General features: G+C 46.9%; 1 protein-coding gene across 10 annotated transcripts in view; it reads left to right on the forward strand.

Annotated features, from left to right (window-relative positions):
• HERC2 (HECT and RLD domain containing E3 ubiquitin protein ligase 2) overlaps positions 1-23385 on the forward strand; it is a 618496-nt gene that overhangs the window by 285828 nt on the left and 309283 nt on the right. For all 10 annotated transcript variants that reach the window (XM_063953293.1, XM_063953292.1, XM_063953291.1 and 7 more), the window contains 4 exons: positions 6694-6830; positions 6909-7060; positions 7142-7333; positions 7989-8176. In XM_063953293.1, coding sequence (XP_063809363.1) covers positions 6694-6830; positions 6909-7060; positions 7142-7333; positions 7989-8176 — 669 coding nt within the window. The remainder of the gene's footprint in view (positions 1-6693; positions 6831-6908; positions 7061-7141; positions 7334-7988; positions 8177-23385) is intronic.

Consider the following 23385-nt stretch of genomic DNA (forward strand, 5'->3'; position numbering starts at 1 on the left):
CATTAGCTCCAGAGGGACGATCACAGGTACAGCCTGGATGGTCACCGGAGCCTCGCCGCCGTCCCCCTTGCAGATGCTGAAACAAGAAGAAGGTCCAGAATCGGCGGCATGAAGACTCCTCAGTCTTCTTAAGGTAGCGCACAGCACTGCAGCTGTGCGCCATTTCCTCTCAGCACACTTCACACGGCAGTCACTGAGGGTGCAGGGCGCTGGGAGGGGGGCGCCCTGGGAGGCAATGAAAACCTATTTTTGGCTAAAAATACCTCACATATAGCCTCCGGGGGCTATATGGAGATATTTAACCCCTGCCAGAATCCGTTAAGAGCGGGAGACGAGGCCGCCGAAAAAGGGGCGGGGCCTATCTCCTCAGCACAGAGCGCCATTTTCCCTCACAGAAAGGCTGGAGGGAAGGCTCCCAGGCTCTCCCCTGCACTGCACTACAGAAACAGGGTTAAAACAGAGAGGGGGGGCACTAATTTGGCGTTAGAAATATATAAAAAAGATGCTATAAGGGAAAACACTTATATAAGGTTGTCCCTATATAATTATAGCGTTTTTGGTGTGTGCTGGAAAACTCTCCCTCTGTCTCTCCAAAGGGCTAGTAGGTCCTGTCCTCTATCAGAGCATTCCCTGTGTGTGTGCTGTGTGTCGGTACGTGTGTGTCGACATGTATGAGGACGATGTTGGTGAGGAGGCGGAGCAATTGCCTGTAATGGTGATGTCACTCTCTAGGGAGTCGACACCGGAATGGATGGCTTATTTAGGGAATTACGTGATAATGTCAACACGCGGCAAGGTCGTTTGACGACATGAGACGGCCGACAAACAATTAGTACCGGTCCAGACGTCTCAAAAACACCGTCAGGGGTTTTAAAACGCCCGTTTACTTTAGTCGGTCGACACAGACACAGACAGGGACACTGAATCCAGTGTCGACGGTGAATAAACAAACGTATTCCTTATTAGGGCCACACGTTAAGGGCAATGAAGGAGGTGTTACATATTTCTGATACTACAAGTACCACAAAAGAGGGTATTATGTGGGATGTGAAAAAACTACCGTAGTTTTTCCTGAATCAGATAAATTAAATGAAGTGTGTGATGATGCGTGGGTTCCCCCCGATAGAAAATATGGGCGGTATACCCTTTCCCGCCAGAAGTTAGGGCGCGTTGGGAAACACCCCTTAGGGTGGATAAGGCGCGCACACGCTTATCAGAACAAGTGGCGGTACCGTCTATAGATAGGGCCGTCCTCAAGGAGCCAGCTGACAGGAGGCTGGAAAATATCATAAAAAGTATATACACACATACTGGTGTTATACTGCGACCAGCGATCGCCTCAGCCTGGATGTGCAGAGCTGGGGTGGCTTGGTCGGATTCCCTGACTAAAAATATTGATACCCTTGACAGGGACAGTATTTTATTGACTATAGAGCATTTAAAGGATGCATTTCTATATATGCGAGATGCACAGAGGGATATTTGCACTCTGGCATCAAGAGTAAGTGCGATGTCCATATCTGCCAGAAGATGTTTATGGACACGACAGTGGTCAGGTGATGCAGATTCCAAACAGCACAAAGGTGTATTGCCGTATAAAGGAAGAGGAGTTATTTGGGGTCGGTCCATCGGACCTGGTGGCCACGGCAACTGCTGGAAAATCCACCGTTTTTTACCCTAAGTCACATCTCTGCAGAAAAAGACACCGTCTTTTCAGCTTCAGTCCTTTCGTCCCTATAAGAGTCATATCTGCCCAGGGATAGAGGAAAGGGAAGAAGACTGCAGCAGGCAGCCCATTCCCAGGAACAGAAGCGTTCCACCGCTTCTGACAAGCTCTCAGCATGACGCTGAGACCGTACAGGACCCCTGGATCCTACAAGTAGTATCCCAGGGGTACAGATTGGAATGTCGAGACGTTTCCCCTGCGCAGGCTCCTGAAGTCTGCTTTACCAAGGTCTCCCTCCGACAAGGAGGCAGTATGGGAAACAATTCACGAGCTGTATTCCCAGCAGGTGATAATTAAATTACCCCTCCTACAACAAGAAAAGGGGTATTATTCCACACTATATTGTGGTACTGAAGCCAGAAGGCTAGGTGAGACCTATTCTAAATCTAAAAAAATTTGAACACTTACAAAGGTTCAAATCAAGATGGAGTCACTCAGAGCAGTGATAACGAACCGGGAAGAAGGGGACTATATGGTGTCCCGAGACATCAGGGATGCTTACCTCCATGTCCCAAATTTGCCCTTATCACTAAGGGTACCTCAGGTTCGTGGTACAGAACTGTCACTATCAGTTTCAGACGCTGCCGTTTGGATTGTCCACGGCACCCCGGGTCTTTACCAAGGTAATGGCCGAAATGATGGTTCTTCTTCGAAGAAAAGGCGTCTTAATTATCCCTTACTTGGACGATCTCCTGATAAGGGCAAAGTCCAGGGAACAGTTGGAGGTCGGAGTAGCACTATCTCGGATACTGTTACAACAGCAGGGCTGGATTCTAAATATTCCAAAATCGCAGCTGATCCCGACAACAAGTCTCCTGTGCTTAGGGATGATTCTGGACACAGTCCAGAAAAAAGTGTTTCTCCCGGAAGAGAAAGCCAGGGAGTTATCCGAGCTAGTCAGGAACCTCCTAAAATCAGTGCATCATTGCACAAGGGCCATGGTAAAAAAAATGGTGACTTCCTTCGAAGCAATTCCAGTCGGCAGATTTCATGCAAGAACTTTTCAGTGGGATCTGCTGGACAAATGGTCCGGATCGCATCTTCAGATGCATCAGCGGATAACCCTATATCCAAGGACAAGGGTGTCTCTCCTGTGGTGGTTACAGAGTGCTCATCTTCTAGAGGGCCGCAGATTCGGCATTCAGTTTTGGATGTTGGTGACCACGGAGGCCAGCCCGAGAGGCTGGGGAGCAGTCACACAAGAAAAAAATTTCCAGGGAGTGTGATCAAGTCTGGAGACTTTTCTCCACATAAATATAGCTAAGGGTAAATTTATAATGCTCTAAGCTTAGCAAGACCTCTGCTTCAAGGTCAGCCGGTATTGATCCAGTGGGATAAAACATCACGGCAGTCGCCCACGTAAATAGACAGGGCGGCACAAGAAGCAGGAGGGCAGTGGCAAAAACTGCAAGGACTTTTCGCTGGGCGGAAAATCATGTGATAGCACTGTCAGCAGTGTTTCATTCCGGGAATGGAAACTGGGAAGCAGACTTCCTCAGTAGGCACGACCTCCACCCGGCAGAGTGGGAACTTCATGGGGAAGTTTTCCACATGATTGTAAACCGTTGGGAATTACCAAAGGTGGACATGATGGCGTCCCGTCTGAACAAAAAACGGGACAGGTATTTCGCCAGGTTAAGAGACCCTCAGGCAATAGCTGTGGACGTTCTGGTAACACCGTGGGTGTACCAGTCGGTGTATGTGTTCCATCCTCTGCTTTTCATACCTAAGGTACTGAGAATTATAAGACGTAGAGGAGTAAGAACTATACTCATGGCTCCGGATTGGCCAAGAAGGACTTGGTACTCGGAACTTCAAGAGATGCTCACAGAGGACTTATGGCCTCTGCCGCTAAGAAGGGACTTGTTTCAGCAAGTACCATGTCTGTTCCAAGACTTACCGCAGCTGCGTTTGACGGCATGGCGGTGGAACGCCGGATCCTAAGGGAAAAGGCATTCAGGAAGAGGTCATTCCTACCCTGGTCAAAGCCAGAAAGGAGGTGACCGCACAACATTATCACCACATGTGGCGAAAATATGTTGCGTGGTGTGAGGCCAGGAAGGCCCCACGAAGAAATTTCAACTCGGTCGATTCCTGCATTTCCTGCAAACAGGAGTGTCTATGGGCCTCAAATTGGGGTCCATTAAGGTTCAAATTTCGGCCCTGTCGATTTTTCTTCCAGAAAGAATTGGCTTTAGTTCCTGAAGTCCAGAAGTTTGTCAAGGGAGTATTGCATATACAACCCCCTTTTGTGCCTCCAGTGGCACTGTGGGATCTCAACGTAGTTCTGGGATTCCTCAAAACACATTGGTTTAAAACCAGTCAAATCTGTGGATTTGAAGCATCTCACATGAAAAGTGAACATGCTCTTGGACCTGGCCTGGACCAGGCGAGTGTCAAATTGGTGGTTTTTTTCTCAAAAAAGCCCATATCTGTTTGTCCATTCGGACAGGGCAGAGCTGCGGACTCGTCCCCAGTTCTCTCCCTAAGGTGGTGTCAGTGTTTCACCTGAACCAGCTTATTGTGGTGTCTTGCGCCTACTTGGGACTTGGAGGACTCCAAGTTGCTAGATGTGGTCAGGGCCCTGAAAATATAGGTTCCAGGACGGCTGGAGTCAGGAAAACTGACTTGCTGTTATCCTGTATGCACCCAACAAACTGGGTGCTCTTGCTTCTAAGCAGACTTTTGCTAGTTGGATGTGTAATACAATTCAGCTTGCACATTCTGTGGCAGGCCTGCCACAGCCAAAATATGTAAATGCCCATTCCACAAGGAAGGTGGGCTCATCTTGGGCGGCTGCCCGAGGGGTCTCGGCTTTACAACTTTGCCGAGCGGCTATTTAGTCAGGGGCAAACACGTTTGTAAAATCCTACAAATTTGATAACCTGGCTAAGGAGGACCTGGAGTTCTCTCATTCGGTGCTGCAGAGTCATCCGCACTCTCCCGCCCGTTTGGGAGCTTTGGTATAATCCCCATGGTCCTTTCAGGAACCCCAGCATCCACTAGGACGATAGAGAAAATAAGAATTTACTTACCGATAATTCTATTTCTCGGAGTCCGTAGTGGATGCTGGGCGCCCATCCCAAGTGCGGATTATCTGCAATACTTGTACATAGTTACAAAAATCGGGTTATTATTGTTGTGAGCCATCTTTCAGAGGCTCCGCTGTTATCATACTGTTAACTGGGTTCAGATCACAGGTTGTACAGTGTGATTGGTGTGGCTGGTATGAGTCTTACCCGGGATTCATAAATCCTTCCTTATTGTGTACGCTCGTCCGGGCACAGTATCCTAACTGAGGCTTGGAGGAGGGTCATAGGGGGAGGAGCCAGTGCACACCACCTGATCCTAAAGCTTTACTTTTTGTGCCCTGTCTCCTGCGGAGCCGCTATTCCCCATGGTCCTTTCAGGAACCCCAGCATCCACTACGGACTCCGAGAAATAGAATTATCGGTAAGTAAATTCTTATTTTTTCTGCCATTCAGAGTTTCCTGCAAGGGGTGTTACACATACAGCCACCCTTCATGCTTACTGGGACTTAGGCCGGCTACAACTAAAAACGCATACACACTTGCTGATGCAGGGAGGATGCTATGCTGCGTTTTGCAGCATGGCATTGTTAGTGATGTCTTCTGGTTGACCCTCCAGCAGGCCCAACCAGATGACATTGCTAACTACTGCGGGAGACCACAAATTGGGCATATGATTTGCCTGATTTTTTGTTCTGATTTTTGCCCGGACCCAACAACATCCGATTTAGTGTTTACCCAACTTTTTTCTAATACTTTGTGTTCTACAGGACCCCTCCTCTTGAGCTGTTTGAATCTGTGGACTTTCGGTTTTTGAAAACTGTCTTCTTGCTGGCCATTTTTTCTTTTTTTTTTTTTGGGCCAGAAGGGGCTCTAAACTGTTGGGTTTGTCACATTCCTTATCTTTCATCAGGACTGTTTATTCCTCTGCACTAATGACTTTTCAACCCAAGATGGTCTTTATTTACCATATTACCCAGTAGATAGTTGTCCTCTCTATTACTACTGGTAGGGAGTCTGGGTATTCGGGGCACATCTTTTTGCTACTTGGATGTTGTTCATGTGCTGAGGATCTATGTTTCCAGGACCATGGACCTTTTTAGCACTGATGCTTTGTTTTCCCTTTTTGATGCTCTTAGGCGTGGTTGGCCTGCGTCCTAGCAGTTAATTGCCCGATGGATTACAGGCTTTATTCACCATACTTCTACTTAGCTGAATCTCCTGTTCCAGACTCTGTAAAGGCTCATTCTACCTGGTCAGTGGGAACTCCTGGGCGGCTCGACGCGATGCCTCAGTGGAGCAGCTTTGTTGGGCTGCCACCTGGCCTACTTTCATTAAGTTCTATCGCTTTGACGCCTTTGCATCTTGCCATGCCAGTTCTGGTCTTTTGGGTGTTGTCTTCCCTCCCTTAGGGACAGCTCTGGGATGTCTCCATATTCTCCAGTGTCCCCCATAGATTAAAAAAACACAGGGTTTTTGTATTTAATGGTCAACTAATATTCTCTGATTTCGTGGGAGTCACTAGGTGCCCTCCCTGGGGCACCCAGCAGTTAACAGGAGCTTGTTTGCATAGCATCCACTTTTCTGTGTGTACATGTTTGCCTCTTTCTACTTCTTCTCCCTCTTTCTACTTCTTCTCCCTCTTTCTACTTCTTCTCCCTCTTTCTACTTCTTCTCCCTCTTTCTACTTCTTCTTCCTCTTTCCTTCGGCTTAGTTGGTGTAAACTGACTTCAGGAAGCAGGGGGTGGGTTATAGAGGGGGAGGAGCCTGTGCTGTGAAGACTTTCATTTAGTGCCCAGACTCCTCTAGCACTTGCTATACCAATTGTCTCCAGAGTCCCCATGGAATTAGAGAAAATTATTTAACTGGTATGTACAAAAGTCCTGTGTTTCAGAACGTTATTTGAACTGTTTTTGTCGATTTGTTGCTTTTTGTAGCTTGAAAGAGCAGAAGTTCGTCTAGAAGGAATCGACACTATGCTAAAACTTGCAGCAAAGAACTTCATTCTTCCATCTGTACAATATGCTATGTTTTGTGGCTGGCAGAGACTTGTCCCAGAGGGAACAAATTTGAGGTAAATTATTTATTATAAAGTTATTTTGCATTTTTGTAGATAGTTTGTTCCCTGTCTAAGTTGCTCTTTATGTTACAGTGAGCCACTGACAGATTGTTTGAAGGATGTTGATCTTATTCCACCTTTTAACCGAATGCTATTAGAGGTGACATATGGCAAACTATATGCATGGGCCATACAGAATATTAGAAATGTATTACTTGATGCCACTAGCAGATTTAAAGAAATGGGTAAGTACCACTAGGTGATAGTAACTTTTTGGCTTTATGTGTAAATGCATGTAGAAATCTAAAATGTGATTTTTATTTTAGGTATTCAACCTGTACCTCTTCAGACAATTACCAACGAGAATCCTTCTGGACCAAGCTTAGGGACTATTCCACAAGGCAGATTCATGCTAGTTATGCTAAACATGCTGACACGCCAACATGGTGCAAATAGCCTTAGTCTGCTATTCAATTCTGGTGCACTGGCTCTGACTCAGACAATCCTCCGATTGATTGGTAGGCATTGGTATTCCTACAGTTCTGTAATTAATAGATAGCAGAACTTTTTTTTTTTATTCCCCACCCATATCTGTATCCATTGTGCCTTTTCAAAGACAAGGAGCTTCTTATACCCCTTTCACATCACAAAAATAACCCGGTATCGACCTGGGTAATGACTGTTATTCCTGGGTTGAATACTGGGTCAGTGTCAGTGTAAACAGGTTCCCGGGTTGATGGGACCCGTTTACTACATAGGGAGAGGCGGTGCGGCGATGAGCTCCGGCTCCGCCACCCCCTCACCCCCCCATATTGCCGGGTCGGGGAGCTAACGCTGAGGCTCCAATGCCGGATCCCGCTCGTTTCCAATTACCGGGTAGTATCTGGCATTGGAGAGGTCAAAGGGGTATTAGGCTGATGATGCTGGTTTTATTCACATAGATAGTTGTTGCTCAAGAAACTTGTACAGATTGACTTGTTGCCTTGTTTTTACTTGCTGGCTTGTTATCCAGTCAGATGTAGACATGTATTTGTTCCACTATTTAATATTGAATGGTTTTTGTATTCTATGGATAGTTCTCTGACATCTAGTTGGGACACTGTATACAGGCTGAATAAACAGCATGCTAATATGTTACAAGTCACTTTATACTGTAATGTCTGATTTTCCCAGGTCCTAGTTCTGATAACTGTGAAGAAGATTCAAGTGCATGCATACTAGGAGCCTCTGCCACTGTGCTGGAAGAGTCCAGAAAAGAAACTGCACCCGTTCAGCTCCCTGCCTCTGGGCCAGAACTAGCAGCCATGATGAAAATTGGAACCAGAGTGATGAGGGGCGTAGACTGGAAATGGGGAGACCAGGTAAGCTGTTAGCTTGCACCATTGTCCAAATAATAAATTTTCTGCTGTGTTTAATACATGCGTTAAAGCAGGACATATGGCACTGTGAACAAATTCCACATGTTAGTGATCTGACACCTCATTGGGGAAGTGGGAATACCATCTTGGTCCATTAGAGGGTGAGAAGTCCTTTTACAGCTACTTACTCTCTTTGATCGAGCCACATTATTTTCGCATGTTTTTTTTACCCCCCAGTTTCTGAACAGGGTTGGAGCTAGAGTTTCAAGTACTTGCCCTAAACATATTTATCCTCAGGGATACTTTTGACGTTTTCTGTGAGGTTACTAGCTTTATAATTAGGACTACTGGTAAACTTCCTCTTTTTGGTCTAAACCTTAATGATGGACGATCAACCAATTATACTAACTGCCTTGGTTAGGGTCTGCATAACTATAACTTAGATGGCCTCGAGGGGTCCCACTTTCCAGGAATGGTGCCACTTGATGAATAATGTGATGAGGAAAGAGTAATTATATGTCAAAATTTGACCATGTCTGTATTGTTGGTGGAAGATTCCAGATGCTTGTGAGTGCAGTGGGCATCTGACGAGACAGAAATTAGAAGGTTATGTAATAGTTCAGAGTTTAAGGAACTGGTATGGTTTCTTTGAGTATGTAGATAAATTTAAAGGGGCAGTTGGTTGTAAGGCTGGTTGTGCCTTATTACTAATTGCTGCTTTAAATTTAGCAGCAGACTTGCTGAAAGCAGTGGTTTTATTAAACTCTATTACATAACCTTCTTAGATTTTACTGTGTATTTTTTATTTTCTGCTCTGTGCTTCATCTGTGATTAGTTTACTCTGAGTGTTACTTAAGATGTTGTCTTGCACGTGTAATCTTTGTTAGTTTTATTGTGGATATCTTTATTTAAAATAAAAAATAAAGTAAAAATAATTAAAAAAAAATCTATACGCCTTCCATTATGTAGTGAACTCTGTCAGTGGACAAAAGCAAGGTTATCAAAGCTTCTACCACGAATGCGCGTTGTATAAAGTCACCCCATTAAAGCCTCAATAATATTTGGTCTGATACTCACTGGTGATTTATAATGGCGCATGCCACGGTTTTTAACTGACAGAGCATATTAGCAATTTAACAGGTAACATCTTGGCTGACAAGCAATCCAAATTAAGCTATTAGTCAACAGACTTTGTATACATTTCAGCTACCTGTGGAACTACAGCATCTGAAGGGGAAAAAAAACACTGTACAAAGTATTGTTACTAATTATCCAAGAGAGTATCAACCTCTGGATACAATGGCCAGTATTTACTAAAAATCAGATTTGTGTTTTTTTTTCTAAGTCCTAATCCGGGAATTCACTAAGCACCAATCTCGGCAGTGTCTGGTCTATTCGTAATGGTTTGAATGACAACGTTCCAAAATACGAATGAATAGACCATCGGTCAAATGCGGCTGTTATTTCATACAATACGGGCATTCACTATTCATTCGTATTTGGGTGTTAGTCTCTGAGTGCTCAAGTGCGGGTCTATTTTTTTTTCGATTCGTTAAAAAAAGCAGCAAAAAAATAGACCTGCTTTTTCCAGTCGAGTTTGGATAACCATGCATGGATCAGTGAGATCTGTGCATGGTTATCTATGGGAAAGGGTCTGTTTAGTGTAAAAACAGAAAAAAAAAATTGCGTGGGGTCCCCCCTCCTAAGCATAACCAGCCTCGGGCTCTTAGAGCCGGTCCTGGTTGAAACAATATGGGGAAAAAAATGACAGGGGTTCCCCCATATTTAATCAACCAGCACCGGGCTCTGGTCCTGGTTCCAAAAATACGGGGGACAAAAAGCGTAGGGTCCCCCGTATTTTTGAAACCAGCACCGGGCTCCACTAGCCAGGTACATAATGCCACAGCCGGGGGACACTTTTATACTGGTCCCTGCGGCCCTGGCATTACATACCCAACTAGTCACCCCTGGCCGGAGTACCCTGGAGGAGTGGGAACCCCTTAAATCAAGGGGTCCCCCCCCTCCAGCCACCCAAGGGCCAGGGGTGAAGCCCGAGGCTGTCCCCCCCCATCCAAGGGCGGCATGTGGGGGGCTGATAGCCATGTGTAAAAAGTGTGAATATTGTTTTTAGTAGCAGTACTACAAGTCTCAGCAAGCCTCCCCCGCAAGCTGGTACTAGGAGAACCACAAGTACCAGCATGCGTTGGAAAATCAGGCCCGCTGGTACCTGTAGTACTACTACTAAAAAAATACCCCCAAAAAAACAGGACACACACACCGTGAAAGTATAAGTTTATTACATACATGCACACCTCCATACATACATACTTACCTATGTTCCCACGAGGCTCGGTCCTCTTCTCCATGTAGAATCCTTGGGGGACCTGTGAAAAAAATTATACTCACATAATCCAGTGTAGATTCTGTCCAATGTTTAATCCACGTACTTGTCAAAACAAAAAAATGGAAACCCGACCACGCACTGAAAGGGGTCCCATGTTTACACATGGGACCCCTTTCCCCGACTGCCAGGACCCCCCCTGACTCCTGTCAAAGAGGGTCCCTTCAGCCAATCAGGGAGTGCCACGTCGTGCCACTCTCCTGATTGGCTGTGTGCTCCTGTAGTGTCTGTGAGGCAGCACACGGCAGAGATACAATGTAGCGCCTATGCGCTCCATTGTAGCCAATGGTGGGAACTTTGCGTTCAGTGGTTGACCGAAAGTAACCTCACCGCTGACCGCAAAGTTCCCACCATTGGCTACAATATAATAGTGTAGTATGCTTTTATAATTTTATAATGGTCATAATGTATCTTTCACTATGGGGAGTGCATACTCAAATTACTAAAGGCTATATGGCTGGGAGAAATGACCTACAGATTCCCCTTCTGGTTCTGCACTTAAAGCTTAAAGACACGTTTACCCCAGCAAACTGTAATATGTCCGCAAAAAAAAGCCTGCAGTCTTCTAAAGACTTCTTTATTTATAATTTATTTATTACCAGTTATTTATATAGCGCACACATATTCCGCAGCGCTTTACAGAGAATAATTGTCCATTCACATCAGTCTCTGCCCCAGTGGAGCTTACAATCTATGTTCCCTACCACATGTACACGCACACACATTCACGCTAGGGTTAATTTTGTTGGGATCCAATTAACCTACCAGTATTTCTCATACGTCCTAGAGGATGCTGGGGTCACCATATAACCATGGGGTATAGACTGGATCCGCAGAAGACATGGGCACTTTAAGACTTTGAAAGGGTGTGAACTGGCTCCTCCCTCTATGCCCCTCCTCCAGACTCCAGTTTTAGAATTGTGCCCAGTGAGACTGGACGCACTACAGGGAGCTCTACTGAGTTTCTCTGAAAGACTTTTGTTAGGTTTTTTATGTTCAGGGAGGCTGCTGGTAACTGTCTCCCTGCTTCGTGGGACTTAGGGGAGAGCAGTATGACCCACTTCCAGTGAGTTCAAGGGCTCTGCTTCTGGCTACAGGACACCATTAGCTCCTGAGGGTGCTGATCGCTGGGTACGCCTAGATGCTCACTCCCGCAGCCGGCCGTCACCCCCTTACAGAGCCAGAAGTCAGAAGACAGGTGAGTAACAAAAGAAAAGAAGACTTCTTCTTCAGTGACTGCATTTTATGAGGTACCGCGCAGCGGGCAGATGCTGCGCGCCAAGCTCTCTCACACACAGCACTACAGGGCGCGGGGGTGGGGGGGGGGGGCTGGCAGCTAAAAAAAAACATCCTCATTATTCCACTGGCAAGAGGGGACTTTAGTGCCACGGCACTGTCCTAACCCCTGGCAGTATAAATATCAGAAAAAGCTGGACAGAAGCACGCCATTAAGGGGGTGGGGCTTCTTGCTCACGGCGCCATTTCCTCTCCGCAAGCTGCAGAGACGCTGGTCCTCCTCACACTGACAAGTACCAGGGGTACAAAACAGTAAGGGGGAGGCATGTAAATTGGTGCAATATGTGTGATCGTAAAAGCGCTATAGGTCTGAGGCAATTGCTTGGTGATTTCAGACCCGTTGATTTAGCGCTGGGTTGTGAGCTGGCAAATCCCCTCTGTGTGTCTCTGACAGACTTTACTGTGGGTCTGTCCCCTATATGCCCGGTGTGTCTGTGGGTGTTTGGTGCACGTGTGTCGACATGTCTGAGGCTGAAGGCTCTTCCCAGGAGGAGGGACACAAACGGCTGCAGGGGTGACCCTGTCGGCACCGCCGACACCTGATTGGGTAAATATGTTGAACGCCTTGAATGCTAGTGTGGGTCTTATTAGTAAGAGGCTAGATAAGTCTGAGTCTCAGACCCAGGCATGGAAGAAATCTGTGGAAGATATGTTATTGCAAAGTCAGGTTACCTCAGGGTCACAAAAACGTACGTTGGCCCAGCTGGCTGACACTGCTACCGACACGGACTCTGATTCCAGTGTCGACTATAGCAATTCCAGATTAGATCCAAAATTGGCAAAAAGCATTCAGTACATGATTGTGGCGGTTAAAGAGGTATTACATATCACTGAGGTCCTGGCTGTCCCTGATAAAAGGGTCTGTATGTATAAGGAATGGAAACCTGAGATAACGTTTCCTCCCTCTTATGAACTGAACACGCTATTTGAAAAAGTCTGGGAAGGTCCTGACGGATTCAGATTCCCAAAAAATTACGGTAGCTTATCAGTTTCCCTCGGCGGATAGGGAAAACTGGGAGTCACCCCCCACTGTGGACAAGGCCCTGTCACGTTTGTCTAAAAAGGTGGCTCTCCCGTCACCTGACACGGCGGCCCTTAAGGATCCTGCAGATCATAAACCCGAAACTACGTTAAAGTCCATTTATGCGACCACAGGTACGCTACTCAGACCTGTCAATGCGTCTGCGTGGGTAAGTAGTGCTATCGAAAAGTGGGCAGACAACTTGTCTTCTGAAATAGATACCCTAGATAGGGATAGCATCCTCTTGACGCTGGGTTATATCAAGGACGCTGCAGCATACCTTAAGGAAACTGCGAGAGATATTGGTCTTTTGGGATCAAAGGCCAATGCCATGGCAGTCTCAGCTAGGCGAGCGTTGTGGATTCACCAATGGAATGCTGATGCTGATTCTATGAAAAGTATGGAATCTCTACCATATAAAGGTAAGGCCTTATTTGGCGACGGCCTTGATGATTTGTTATCTACAGCTACCGCGGGTAAGTCATCCTTTTTGTCTTATGTTCCTCCACAACAAAAGAAAACGCACCACTATCAGATGCAGTTCTTTCGGCCCAATAAATACAGAAAGAGCCGAGGTTCTTCCTTCCTTGCTACTAAAGGAAGATGAAGAGGTAAACGATCACCAGCCTTGTCAGGCTCCCGGGAGCAGAAGTCCTCCCAGGCTTCTGCCAATTCCACCGCATGACGTTGGGGCTCTTATTTGGGAGGCCGCACCGGTGGGGGCACGTCTCAAACTCTTCAGTCAGTTTTGGGTTCGTTCGGACCTAGACCCATGGGTTTTACAAATAGTATCCCAAGGGTACAAGCTAGAGTTTCAAGACGTTCCCCCTCGCCATTTTTTTAAATCGGCCTTACCAGCTTCTCTTCCGGACAGGGAGGTAGTTTGCGACGCAATACAAAAGTTGTGTCAAAATCAAGTTATCGTCCGGATTCCCCAGTCACAACAGGGAGAAGGTTTTTATTCGAGCCTGTTTGTGGTCCCGAAGCCGGACGGCTCGGTCAGACCAATCCTAAACCTGAAATCCCTAAATTTCTTCCTAAAGAAATTCAAATTCAAGATGGAGTCTCTCCGAGCAGTGATCTCCAGTCTGGAGAAAGGGGATTTTATGGTGTCGGTGGACATAAAGGATGCCTACTTACATGTTCCCATATATCCTCCGCATCAGGCTTACCTGAGGTTTGCAATTCAGGATTGTTATTACCAATTTCAAACGTTGCCGTTTGGTCTGTCCACGGCTCCGAGGATTTTCACCAAAGTGATGGCGGAGATGATGGTTCTCCTTCGCAAGCAAGGAGTCCTGATTATCCCGTACTTGGACAATCACCTGATAAAGGCGAGTTCCAGGGACCAGTTGGTGCAAAACGTTGCACTCTCCCTGACAGTACTTCAGCGACATGGTTGGCACCTAAACTTGCCAAAATCACAGTTGATTCCGACGATGCGGTTGTCGTTTTTGGGAATGATATTGGACACAGAACTACAGAGAGTCTTTCTTCCAGTGGAAAAGGCTCTGGAACTTCAGAGTCTGGTCAAACAAATTCTGAAACCAATAAGAGTGTCAATCCATCAATGCATTCGGTTGCTGGGGAAGATGGTTGCGGCCTACGAGGCCATTCAGTTTGGCAGGTTCCATGCCAGAGTGTTCCAGTGGGACCTGTTGGATAAGTGGTCCGGGTCCCACCTACACATGCACCGGAGGATAATCCTGTCTTCCAAAACCATGGTATCACTCCTGTGCTGGCTGCACAGCTCTCACCTCCTAGAAGGGCGCAGGTTCAGGATATAGGACTGGATCCTAGTGAACACGGATGCAAGCCTACGAGGCTGGGGGGCAGTAACAATGGGAGAAAACTTCCAAAGAAGATGGTCAAGTCAGGAAACTTGTCTCCACATAAATGTTCTGGAGTTAAGGGCCATTTACAACTGCCTTCTGCAAGCGGAACATCTTCGAGATCTGCCTGTACTGATCCAGTCGGACAATGTAACAGCAGTAGCTTACATAAACCGTCAGGGCGGAATGAAAAGCCGAGCGGCAATGGCTGAAGCCACAAGGATTTTCCGTTGGGCGGAAAAGCATACAAGCGCTCTGTCAGCGATCTTCATTCCAGGAGTGGACAACTGGGAAGCAGACTTCCTCAGCAGACATGATCTCCATCCTGGAGAGTGGGGCCTCCGCCAAGAAGTCTTCGCAGAGGTGACAGGTCGTTGGGGAGTTCCTCAAGTAGACATGATGTTATCTCGTCTCAACAAGAAGCTTCAGAGATATTGTTCCAGGTCAAGGGACCCTCAAGCAATTGCAGTGGATGCTCTGGTGACACCATGGGTGTTTTAGTCGGTGTATGTATTCCCTCCACTTCCTCTCATTCCAAAAGTTCTAAAGATCATAAGATTAACAAAGATCCGGGCGATCCTCATTGTCCCAGACTGGCCAAGGAGGGCTTGGTATCCAGATCTTCAGGAATTACTCATAGGAGATCCCTAGCCTCTTCCTCTTCGCAAGGACCTGTTACAACAGGGGCCGTGCGTGTATCCGGACTTACCGCGGCTACGTTGACGGCATGGCAGTTGTGCGCAAAGTCCTAGCCCGTAAGGGTATTCCCAGTGAAGTCATTCCCACACTTATTCAGGCCAGAAAAAGGGTAACGTCTAAACATTACCACCGTATTTTGAGGAAATATGTTTCTTGGTGTGAATCCAAGGGTGCTCCTACGGAAGAGTTTCGGCTAGGACGTTTTCTCCATTTTCTACAAGCAGGTGTGGATGCGGGCCTAAAATTGGGCTCAATTAAGGTACAGATTTCAGCCTTTTCGGTTTTCTTTCAGAAACAATTGGCCTCCCTTCCAGAAGTTCAGACTTTTGTGAAAGGTGGGTTGCACATCCAACCTCCATTTGTGCCTCCAGTGGCACCATGGGATCTTAATGTGGTGTTGCAGTTCCTTCAATCACATTGGTTTGAATCTTTATAGAAGGTGGAGTTAAAATTCCTCACTTGGAAAGTGGTCATCTTGTTGGCCTTGGCATCTGCAAGGCGGGTGTCTGAGTTGGCGGCCTTGTCTCACAAGAGCTCTTATTTGATCTTCCATGAATATAGAGCTGAATTGAGGACACGTCAACAATTTCTATCGAAGGTGGTTTCCTCTTTCCACATGAACCAACCTATTGTGGTGCCTGTGGCTACGGACTCCTTTGAGTCAAAATCTCTGGATGTGGTCAGAGCTTTGAAGATTTATGTCTCCAGAACGGCTCAGATTAGGAAAACAGAGGCTCTGTTTGTCCTGTATGCTCCCAACAAGGTTGGGTGTCCTGCTTCCAAGCAGACCATTGCACGCTGGATCTGTAACACAATTCAGCATGCTCATTACACGGCTGGATTGCAGTTACTGGAATCTCGGTGAAGGCCCATTCTACTAGAGGGGTGGGTTCATCCTGGGCGGCTGCCCGGGGGGTCTCTGTATTGCAACTTTGCCGAGCAGCTGCTTGGTCGGGGTCAAACACATTTGCAAAGTTCTACAAGTTTGACACCTTGGCCGATGAGGACCTTAAGTTCGGTCAATCGGTGCTGCAGAGTCATCTGCACTCTCCCGCCCGTTCTAAAGCTTTGGTATAACCCCATGGTTCTATGGTGACCCCAGCATCCTCTAGGACGTATGAAAATAGGATTTTAATACCTACCGGTAAATCCTTTTCTCTTAGTCGTAGAGGATGCTGGGCGCCCGTCCCAGTGCGTACTGTATCTGCAGTTATTAGTTATGGTTACACACATGTTGTGTTACGTTTATTGTCAGCATGTTGCTGCAATTGTTCATGCCGTTGGCTTGTGTTCTGTTGAATGCCACGTTGTGCGGCATGCTTGAGGTATGAGCTGGTATAATTATTATTATTATCCTTTATTTATATGGCGTGACGGGTTCCGCAGCGCCCAATTACAGAGTACATGTGTACATAGTCAAAACAGGAAAACAGTGACTTACAGTTGAAGACAATATAGGACAAGTACAGGGTAACTAAGCATATCTACACCAGTAAACAACATAGAGATAAGTTCCAGGTGGCCAAAAAACTGCACGATCTGGGCAGTTGAGGATTATTAAAGTAAGAAAAGTATAAGCACATGAGGGAAGAGGGCCCTACTCATGAGAGCTTACATTCTAAGGGGAATGTCTCACCTTAGTTTAACAATAAATCCTTTCCTTTAAATGTCCGTCTCCCTGGGCACAGTTCCTATAACTGGAGTCTGGAGGAGGGGCATAGAGGGAGGAGCCAGTTCACACGCTTCCAAAGTCTTAAAGTGCCCATGTCTCCTGCGGATCCCGTCTATACCCCATGGTTCTATGGTGACCCCAGGATTTACCGGTAGGTATTAAAATCCTATTATTTTTGGTTTGTGGGAGGAAACCCGAATACCCGGAGGAAACCCACGCAAGTACAGGGAGAATATACAAACTCCACACAGTTAGGGCCATGGTGGGAATTGAACCCATGACCTTAGTGCTGTGAGGCAGTAATGCTAACGATTACACCATCCGAACACCTTTACACACATTTGCAAATATATAAGCCACCTTTCATGTGAAGGCTTGTCTCGCCTCTACCCAGGTACTTCTAACTTAACAATATGAGCGCCCACATTGGGTCATACATTAATGTGTTTTTAAATTGAGTGTTTTGTTTTTTCCTGCACTTATCTCTATTCAGCCTTGATAAAGAACAGAACGGTTACAATGCGCTGGAGAATTGGTGTTTCTCTATTGTAATATCAACTTCCATTCAGTCCACTCTGCATTTCCAGGCTCTTCAGCATTCTGTAGAGGTTTGACTGAGTTGAATGCTCTCTATATAATTGTCTGGTAGGGGGGCATTACTGCTATATTATTGATCCATATAGAATTATGTAATACTTATGTTTGTGAAGCTGTTTGACAGCATTAAATAAACAGGATGCGTTTAATATACCACCTGTCGGTATCCCAGAGCTCAGTATACCGACACCTGGACTCGCTGTCAGGATACGGGCTCATGGGATGCCGCTGTTGGTATACTGACAGCTGACATCCCATCTGCCGGTTTCCCGTATGTATTCCAAATAAACATAACTTGCACTACAGTACATAGTGATTTCGCTTTTGATTCTTTTTTTGGTCTCCATTCTCCTGCGTAACACTGGGCGAAAGGTATTAATGACACTGAAAATTTCCACAGATCGTTAACGGTAAAGACCAATTTGACAGTGTAAGGCTGGGTTAACACTTGCCGATGTGCACCCGATATATCGTCCAAACCGGCGTATCGGACAATATATCGTATGCACATCGGCAAGTGTGTATACTCTATGGTAAACTATGCGCACTCCCCCAGGTCATTAACGAGGTACAATATCTTTCGTTTTTAACTTGAAATCTAAAGATATTGTATGAGATGGCATGCACCTGGATTTGGGTGCGTGCTATCACTGACTAGGTGCAAACTATATCATTCAGTGCGTATAAATGATTGCGGGGGGATCTTGTGCGATGTCACTGACGTTGGCAAGTGTGTACCCAGCCAAAGCTTGATTTCTGTAAGTGCAGAACTTGGAGGGAAATCTTTAGGGGTTCATTTTCCCCATCCATACAGCCTTATAAGGAAAGACAGGTGGTGATGATTTAGAGTTATAAAGCCTACTATACTATTTCTCTAACGTCCTAGTGGATGCTGGGACTCCGTCAGGACCATGGGGAATAGCGGGCTCCGCAGGAGACAGGGCACATCTAAAAAAGCTTTTAGGTCACATGGTGCGTACTGGCTCCTCCCCCTATGACCCTCCTCCAAGCCTCAGTTAGGTTTTTGTGCCCGTCCGAGAGGGTGCAATCTAGGTGGCTCTCCTAAAGAGCTGTTTAGAAAAGTTTTTTTTTAGGTTTCAATCTCAGTGATTCCTGCTGGCAACAGGATCACTGCATCGAGGGACTTAGGGGAGAGATTTCCAACTCACCTGCGTGCAGGATGGATTGGAGTCTTAGGCTACTGGACACTTAGCTCCAGAGGGAGTCGGAACACAGGTCAGCCTGGGGTTCGTCCCGGAGCCGCGCCGCCGATCCCCCTTACAGACGCTGAAGAGACGGCAGAACGGAGGTCCGGAAAGCAGGCGGCAGAAGACTCCTCAGTCTTCTTGAAGGTAGCGCACAGCACGGCAGCTGTGCGCCATTGTTGTCACACGGCTCACTGACTCAGTCACGGAGGGTGCAGGGCGCTGCTGGGGGCGCCCTGGGCAGCAATATAATTACCTTTAGTGGCAAAATAAATACATCACATATAGCCATTAAGGCTATATGTATGTATTTTAACCCAGGCCAGTTTCTTAAAAACCGGGGGAAAGCCCGCCGAAAAAGGGGCGGAGCTTATTCTCCTCAGCACTCAGCGCCATTTTCCTGCTCAGCTCCGCTGGTGAGGAAGGCTCCCAGGTCTCTCCCCTGCACTGCACTACAGAAACAGGGTAACAAAGAGAAGGGGGGCATAAATTGGCGATATTTATATATTAAGAGCGCATATATAGTAAACAACACCTTCTAGGGTTGTTTATATACATTTATAGCGCTTTTGGTGTGTGCTGGCAAACTCTCCCTCTGTCTCCCCAAAGGGCTAGGGGGTCCTGTCTTCGATTAGAGCATTCCCTGTGTGGCTGCTGTGTGTCGGTACGTGTGTGTCGACATGTATGAGGACGATGTTGGTGTGGAGGCAGAGCAATTGCCGATGATGGTAATGTCACCCCCTAGGGAGTCGACACCGGAATGGATGGCTTTAGTTATGGAATTACGTGATAATGTCAGCACATTACAAAAGTCAGTTGACGAAATAAGACGCCCGGCAAACCAGTTAGTACCGGTTCAGGCGTCTCAGACACCGTCAGGGGCTGTAAAACGTCCTTTACCTCAGTCAGTCGACACGGGTACCGACACAGATGAATCTAGTGTCGACGGTGAAGAAACAAACGTATTTTCCAATAGGGCCACACGTTATATGATCACGGCAATGAAGGAGGCTTTGCAGATCTCTGATACTGCTGGTACCTCAAAAAGGGGTATTATGTGGGGGGTGAAAAAACTACCTGTATTTTTTCCAGAATCAGAGGAATTGAATGACGTGTGTGATGAAGCGTGGGTTAACCCCGATAGAAAACTGCTAATTTCCAAGAAGTTATTGGCATTATACCCTTTCCCACCAGAGGTTAGGGCGCGCTGGGAAACACCCCCTAGGGTGGATAAGGCGCTCACACGTTTATCAAAGCAAGTGGCGTTGCCGTCTCCTGATACGGCCGCCCTCAAGGATCCAGCAGATAGGAGGCTGGAAACTACACTGAAGAGTATATACACACATACTGGTGTTATACTGCGACCGGCAATAGCCTCAGCCTGGATGTGCAGTGCTGGGGTAGTGTGGTTGGATTCTCTGACTGAAAATATTGATACCCTGGATAGGGACAGTATTTTATTGACTCTAGAGCAATTAAAGGATGCTTTCCTTTATATGCGAGATGCTCAGAGGGATGTTTGTACTCTAGCATCAAGAGTAAGCGCGATGTCCATATCTGCCAGAAGAAGTTTATGGACGCGACAGTGGTCAGGTGATGCGGATTCCAAGAGGCATATGGAAGTATTGCCATATAAAGGAGAGGAATTGTTTGGGGTCGGTCTTTCGGACCTGGTGGCCACGGCAACTGCCGGCAAATCCACTTTTTTACCTCAGACCCCCTCCCAACAGAAAAAGACACCGTCTTTTCAGCCGCAGTCCTTTCGCTCCTATAAAAAGCGACCAAAAGGACAGTCTTATCTGCCGCGAGGCAGGGGAAAGGGTAAGAAAGGGCAGCAAGCAGCCCCTGCCCAGGAACAGAAGCCCGCCCCGGCTTCTACAAAGCCATCAGCATGACGCTGGGGCTTTACAAGCGGACTCAGGAACGGTGGGGGGTCGACTCAAGATTTTCAGCAATCAATGGGTTCACTCACAAGTGGACCCGTGGGTCCTGCAGATAGTATCTCAGGGTTACATGCTGGAGTTCGAAAGGTCTCCCCCTCGCCGGTTCCTAAAGTCTGCTTTACCAACGTCTCCCTCAGAAAGGACGTCGGTTTTGGAAGCCATTCACAAGCTGTATTCTCAGCAGGTGATAGTCAAGGTACCCCTCCTACAACAGGGAAAGGGGTATTATTCCACACTATTTGTGGTACCGAAACCGGACGGTTCGGTAAGGCCTATTCTAAATCTGAAATCCTTGAACCTGTACATAAAGAAATTCAAGTTCAAGATGGAGTCACTCAGAGCAGTGATAGCGAATCTGGAAGAAGGAGACTTCATGGTGTCCTTGGACATAAAAGATGCTTATCTACATGTCCCGATTTACCCCTCACACCAAGGGTATCTCAGGTTCGTGATACAAGACTGTCATTATCAGTTTCAAACGCTGCCGTTTGGGTTGTCCACGGCCCCTCGGGTCTTTACCAAGGTAATGACCGAAATGATGGTTCTTCTACGAAGAAAAGGCGTATTAATTATCCCTTACTTGGACGATCTCCTGATAAGGGCAAAGTCCAGAGAACAGCTGGAAGTCGGTGTAGCGATAACACAAGTAGTGCTTCAGCAACACGGGTGGATTCTAAATCTTCCAAAATCTCAATTGACCCCGACAACACATCTGCTGTTCCTGGGCATGATTCTGGACACGGTTCAGAAAAAGGTATTTCTCCCGGAAGAGAAAGCAAGGGAGTTATCCGAACTTGTCAAGAACCTCCTAAAACCAGGAACTGTGTCAGTACATCAATGCACAAGAGTCCTGGGAAAGATGGTGGCTTCGTACGAAGCGATTCCATTCGGCAGATTCCATGCACGAACATTTCAGTGGGATCTGCTGGACAAATGGTCCGGATCGCATCTGCACATGCATCAGCGGATAACGAGAACAAGGTTGTCTCTCCTGTGGTGGTTGCAGACTGCCCATCTGTTAGTGGGCCGCAGATTCGGCATACAGGACTGGGTCCTGGTGACTACGGATGCCAGCCTACGAGGTTGGGGAGCAGTCACAAAGGGAAGAAACTTCCAGGGCGTGTGGTCAAACCTGGAGACGTCTCTTCACATAAATATACTGGAGCTAAGAGCGATCTACAATGCTCTAAGCCTGGCAAAATCGCTGCTTCAGGGTCAGCCGGTGTTGATCCAGTCCGACAACATCACGGCAGTCGCCCACGTAAACCGACAAGGCGGCACGAGAAGCAGGAGTGCAATGGCAGAAGCTGCAAGGATTCTGCGCTGGGCGGAGAATCATGTCGTAGCACTGTCAGCAGTGTTCATCCCGGGAGTGGACAACTGGGAAGCAGATTTCCTCAGGAGACGCGACCTTCACCCGGGAGAGTGGGGACTTCATCCAGAAGTTTTCCACATGATTGTGAACCGTTGGGAAAAACCAAAGGTGGACATGATGGCGTCTCGCCTCAACAAAAAATTGGACAGGTATTGCGCCAGGTCAAGAGACCCTCAGGCAATAGCTGTGGACGCTCTGGTAACACCGTGGGTGTACCAGTCAGTGTATGTGTTCCCTCCTCTGCCTCTCATACCAAAGGTACTGAGAATTATACGGAAAAGAGGAGTAAGAACAATACTGGTAGCTCCGGACTGGCCAAGAAGAACTTGGTATCCGGAACTTCAAGAGATGCTCACGGAGGATCCGTGGCCTCTACCTCTAAGAAGGGATCTGCTTCAGCAGGGTCCTTGTATGTTCCAAGACTTACCGCGGCTGCGTTTGACGGCATGGCGGTTGAACGCCGGATTCTAAAAGAGAAGGGCATTCCTGAGGAAGTTATTCCTACTTTAATTAAAGCCAGGAAAGAAGTGACCGCACAACATTATCACCGCATTTGGAGAAAATATGTTGCGTGGTGTGAGGCCAAGAAGGCTCCAACGGAAGAATTTCAATTGGGTCGATTCTTACATTTCCTGCAAGCAGGATTGTCTATGGGCCTCAAATTGGGGTCCATTAAAGTTCAAATTTCGGCCTTATCAATTTTCTTCCAGAAGGAATTGGCGTCAGTGCCTGAAGTACAAACTTTTGTCAAAGGTGTACTACATATACAACCCCCAATAGTGCCTCCAGTGGCACCGGGGGATTTGAACGTGGTTCTAAATTTTCTCAAATCTCATTGGTTTGAGCCTTTAAAATCGGTAGATTTAAAATACCTTACATGGAAGGTAACCATGCTGTTGGCCCTGGCTTCAGCCAGGAGAGTTTCGGAGTTGGCAGCTTTGTCATACAAAAGCCCATATCTGATATTCCATTCGGACAGGGCAGAATTGAGGACACGTCCTCAATTTCTCCCTAAGGTGGTTTCGGCATTTCACTTGAACCAGCCTATTGTGGTGCCTGCGGCTACTAGCGACTTGGAGGACTCCAAGTTACTGGACGTTGTCAGAGCATTAAAAATATATATTTCAAGGACAGCTGGAGTCAGAAAATCTGACTCGTTGTTTACATTGTA

Source organism: Pseudophryne corroboree, chromosome 2 (assembly GCF_028390025.1).
Source record: "Pseudophryne corroboree isolate aPseCor3 chromosome 2, aPseCor3.hap2, whole genome shotgun sequence".
In the NCBI taxonomy this organism is placed as follows: Eukaryota; Metazoa; Chordata; class Amphibia; order Anura; family Myobatrachidae; genus Pseudophryne; species Pseudophryne corroboree.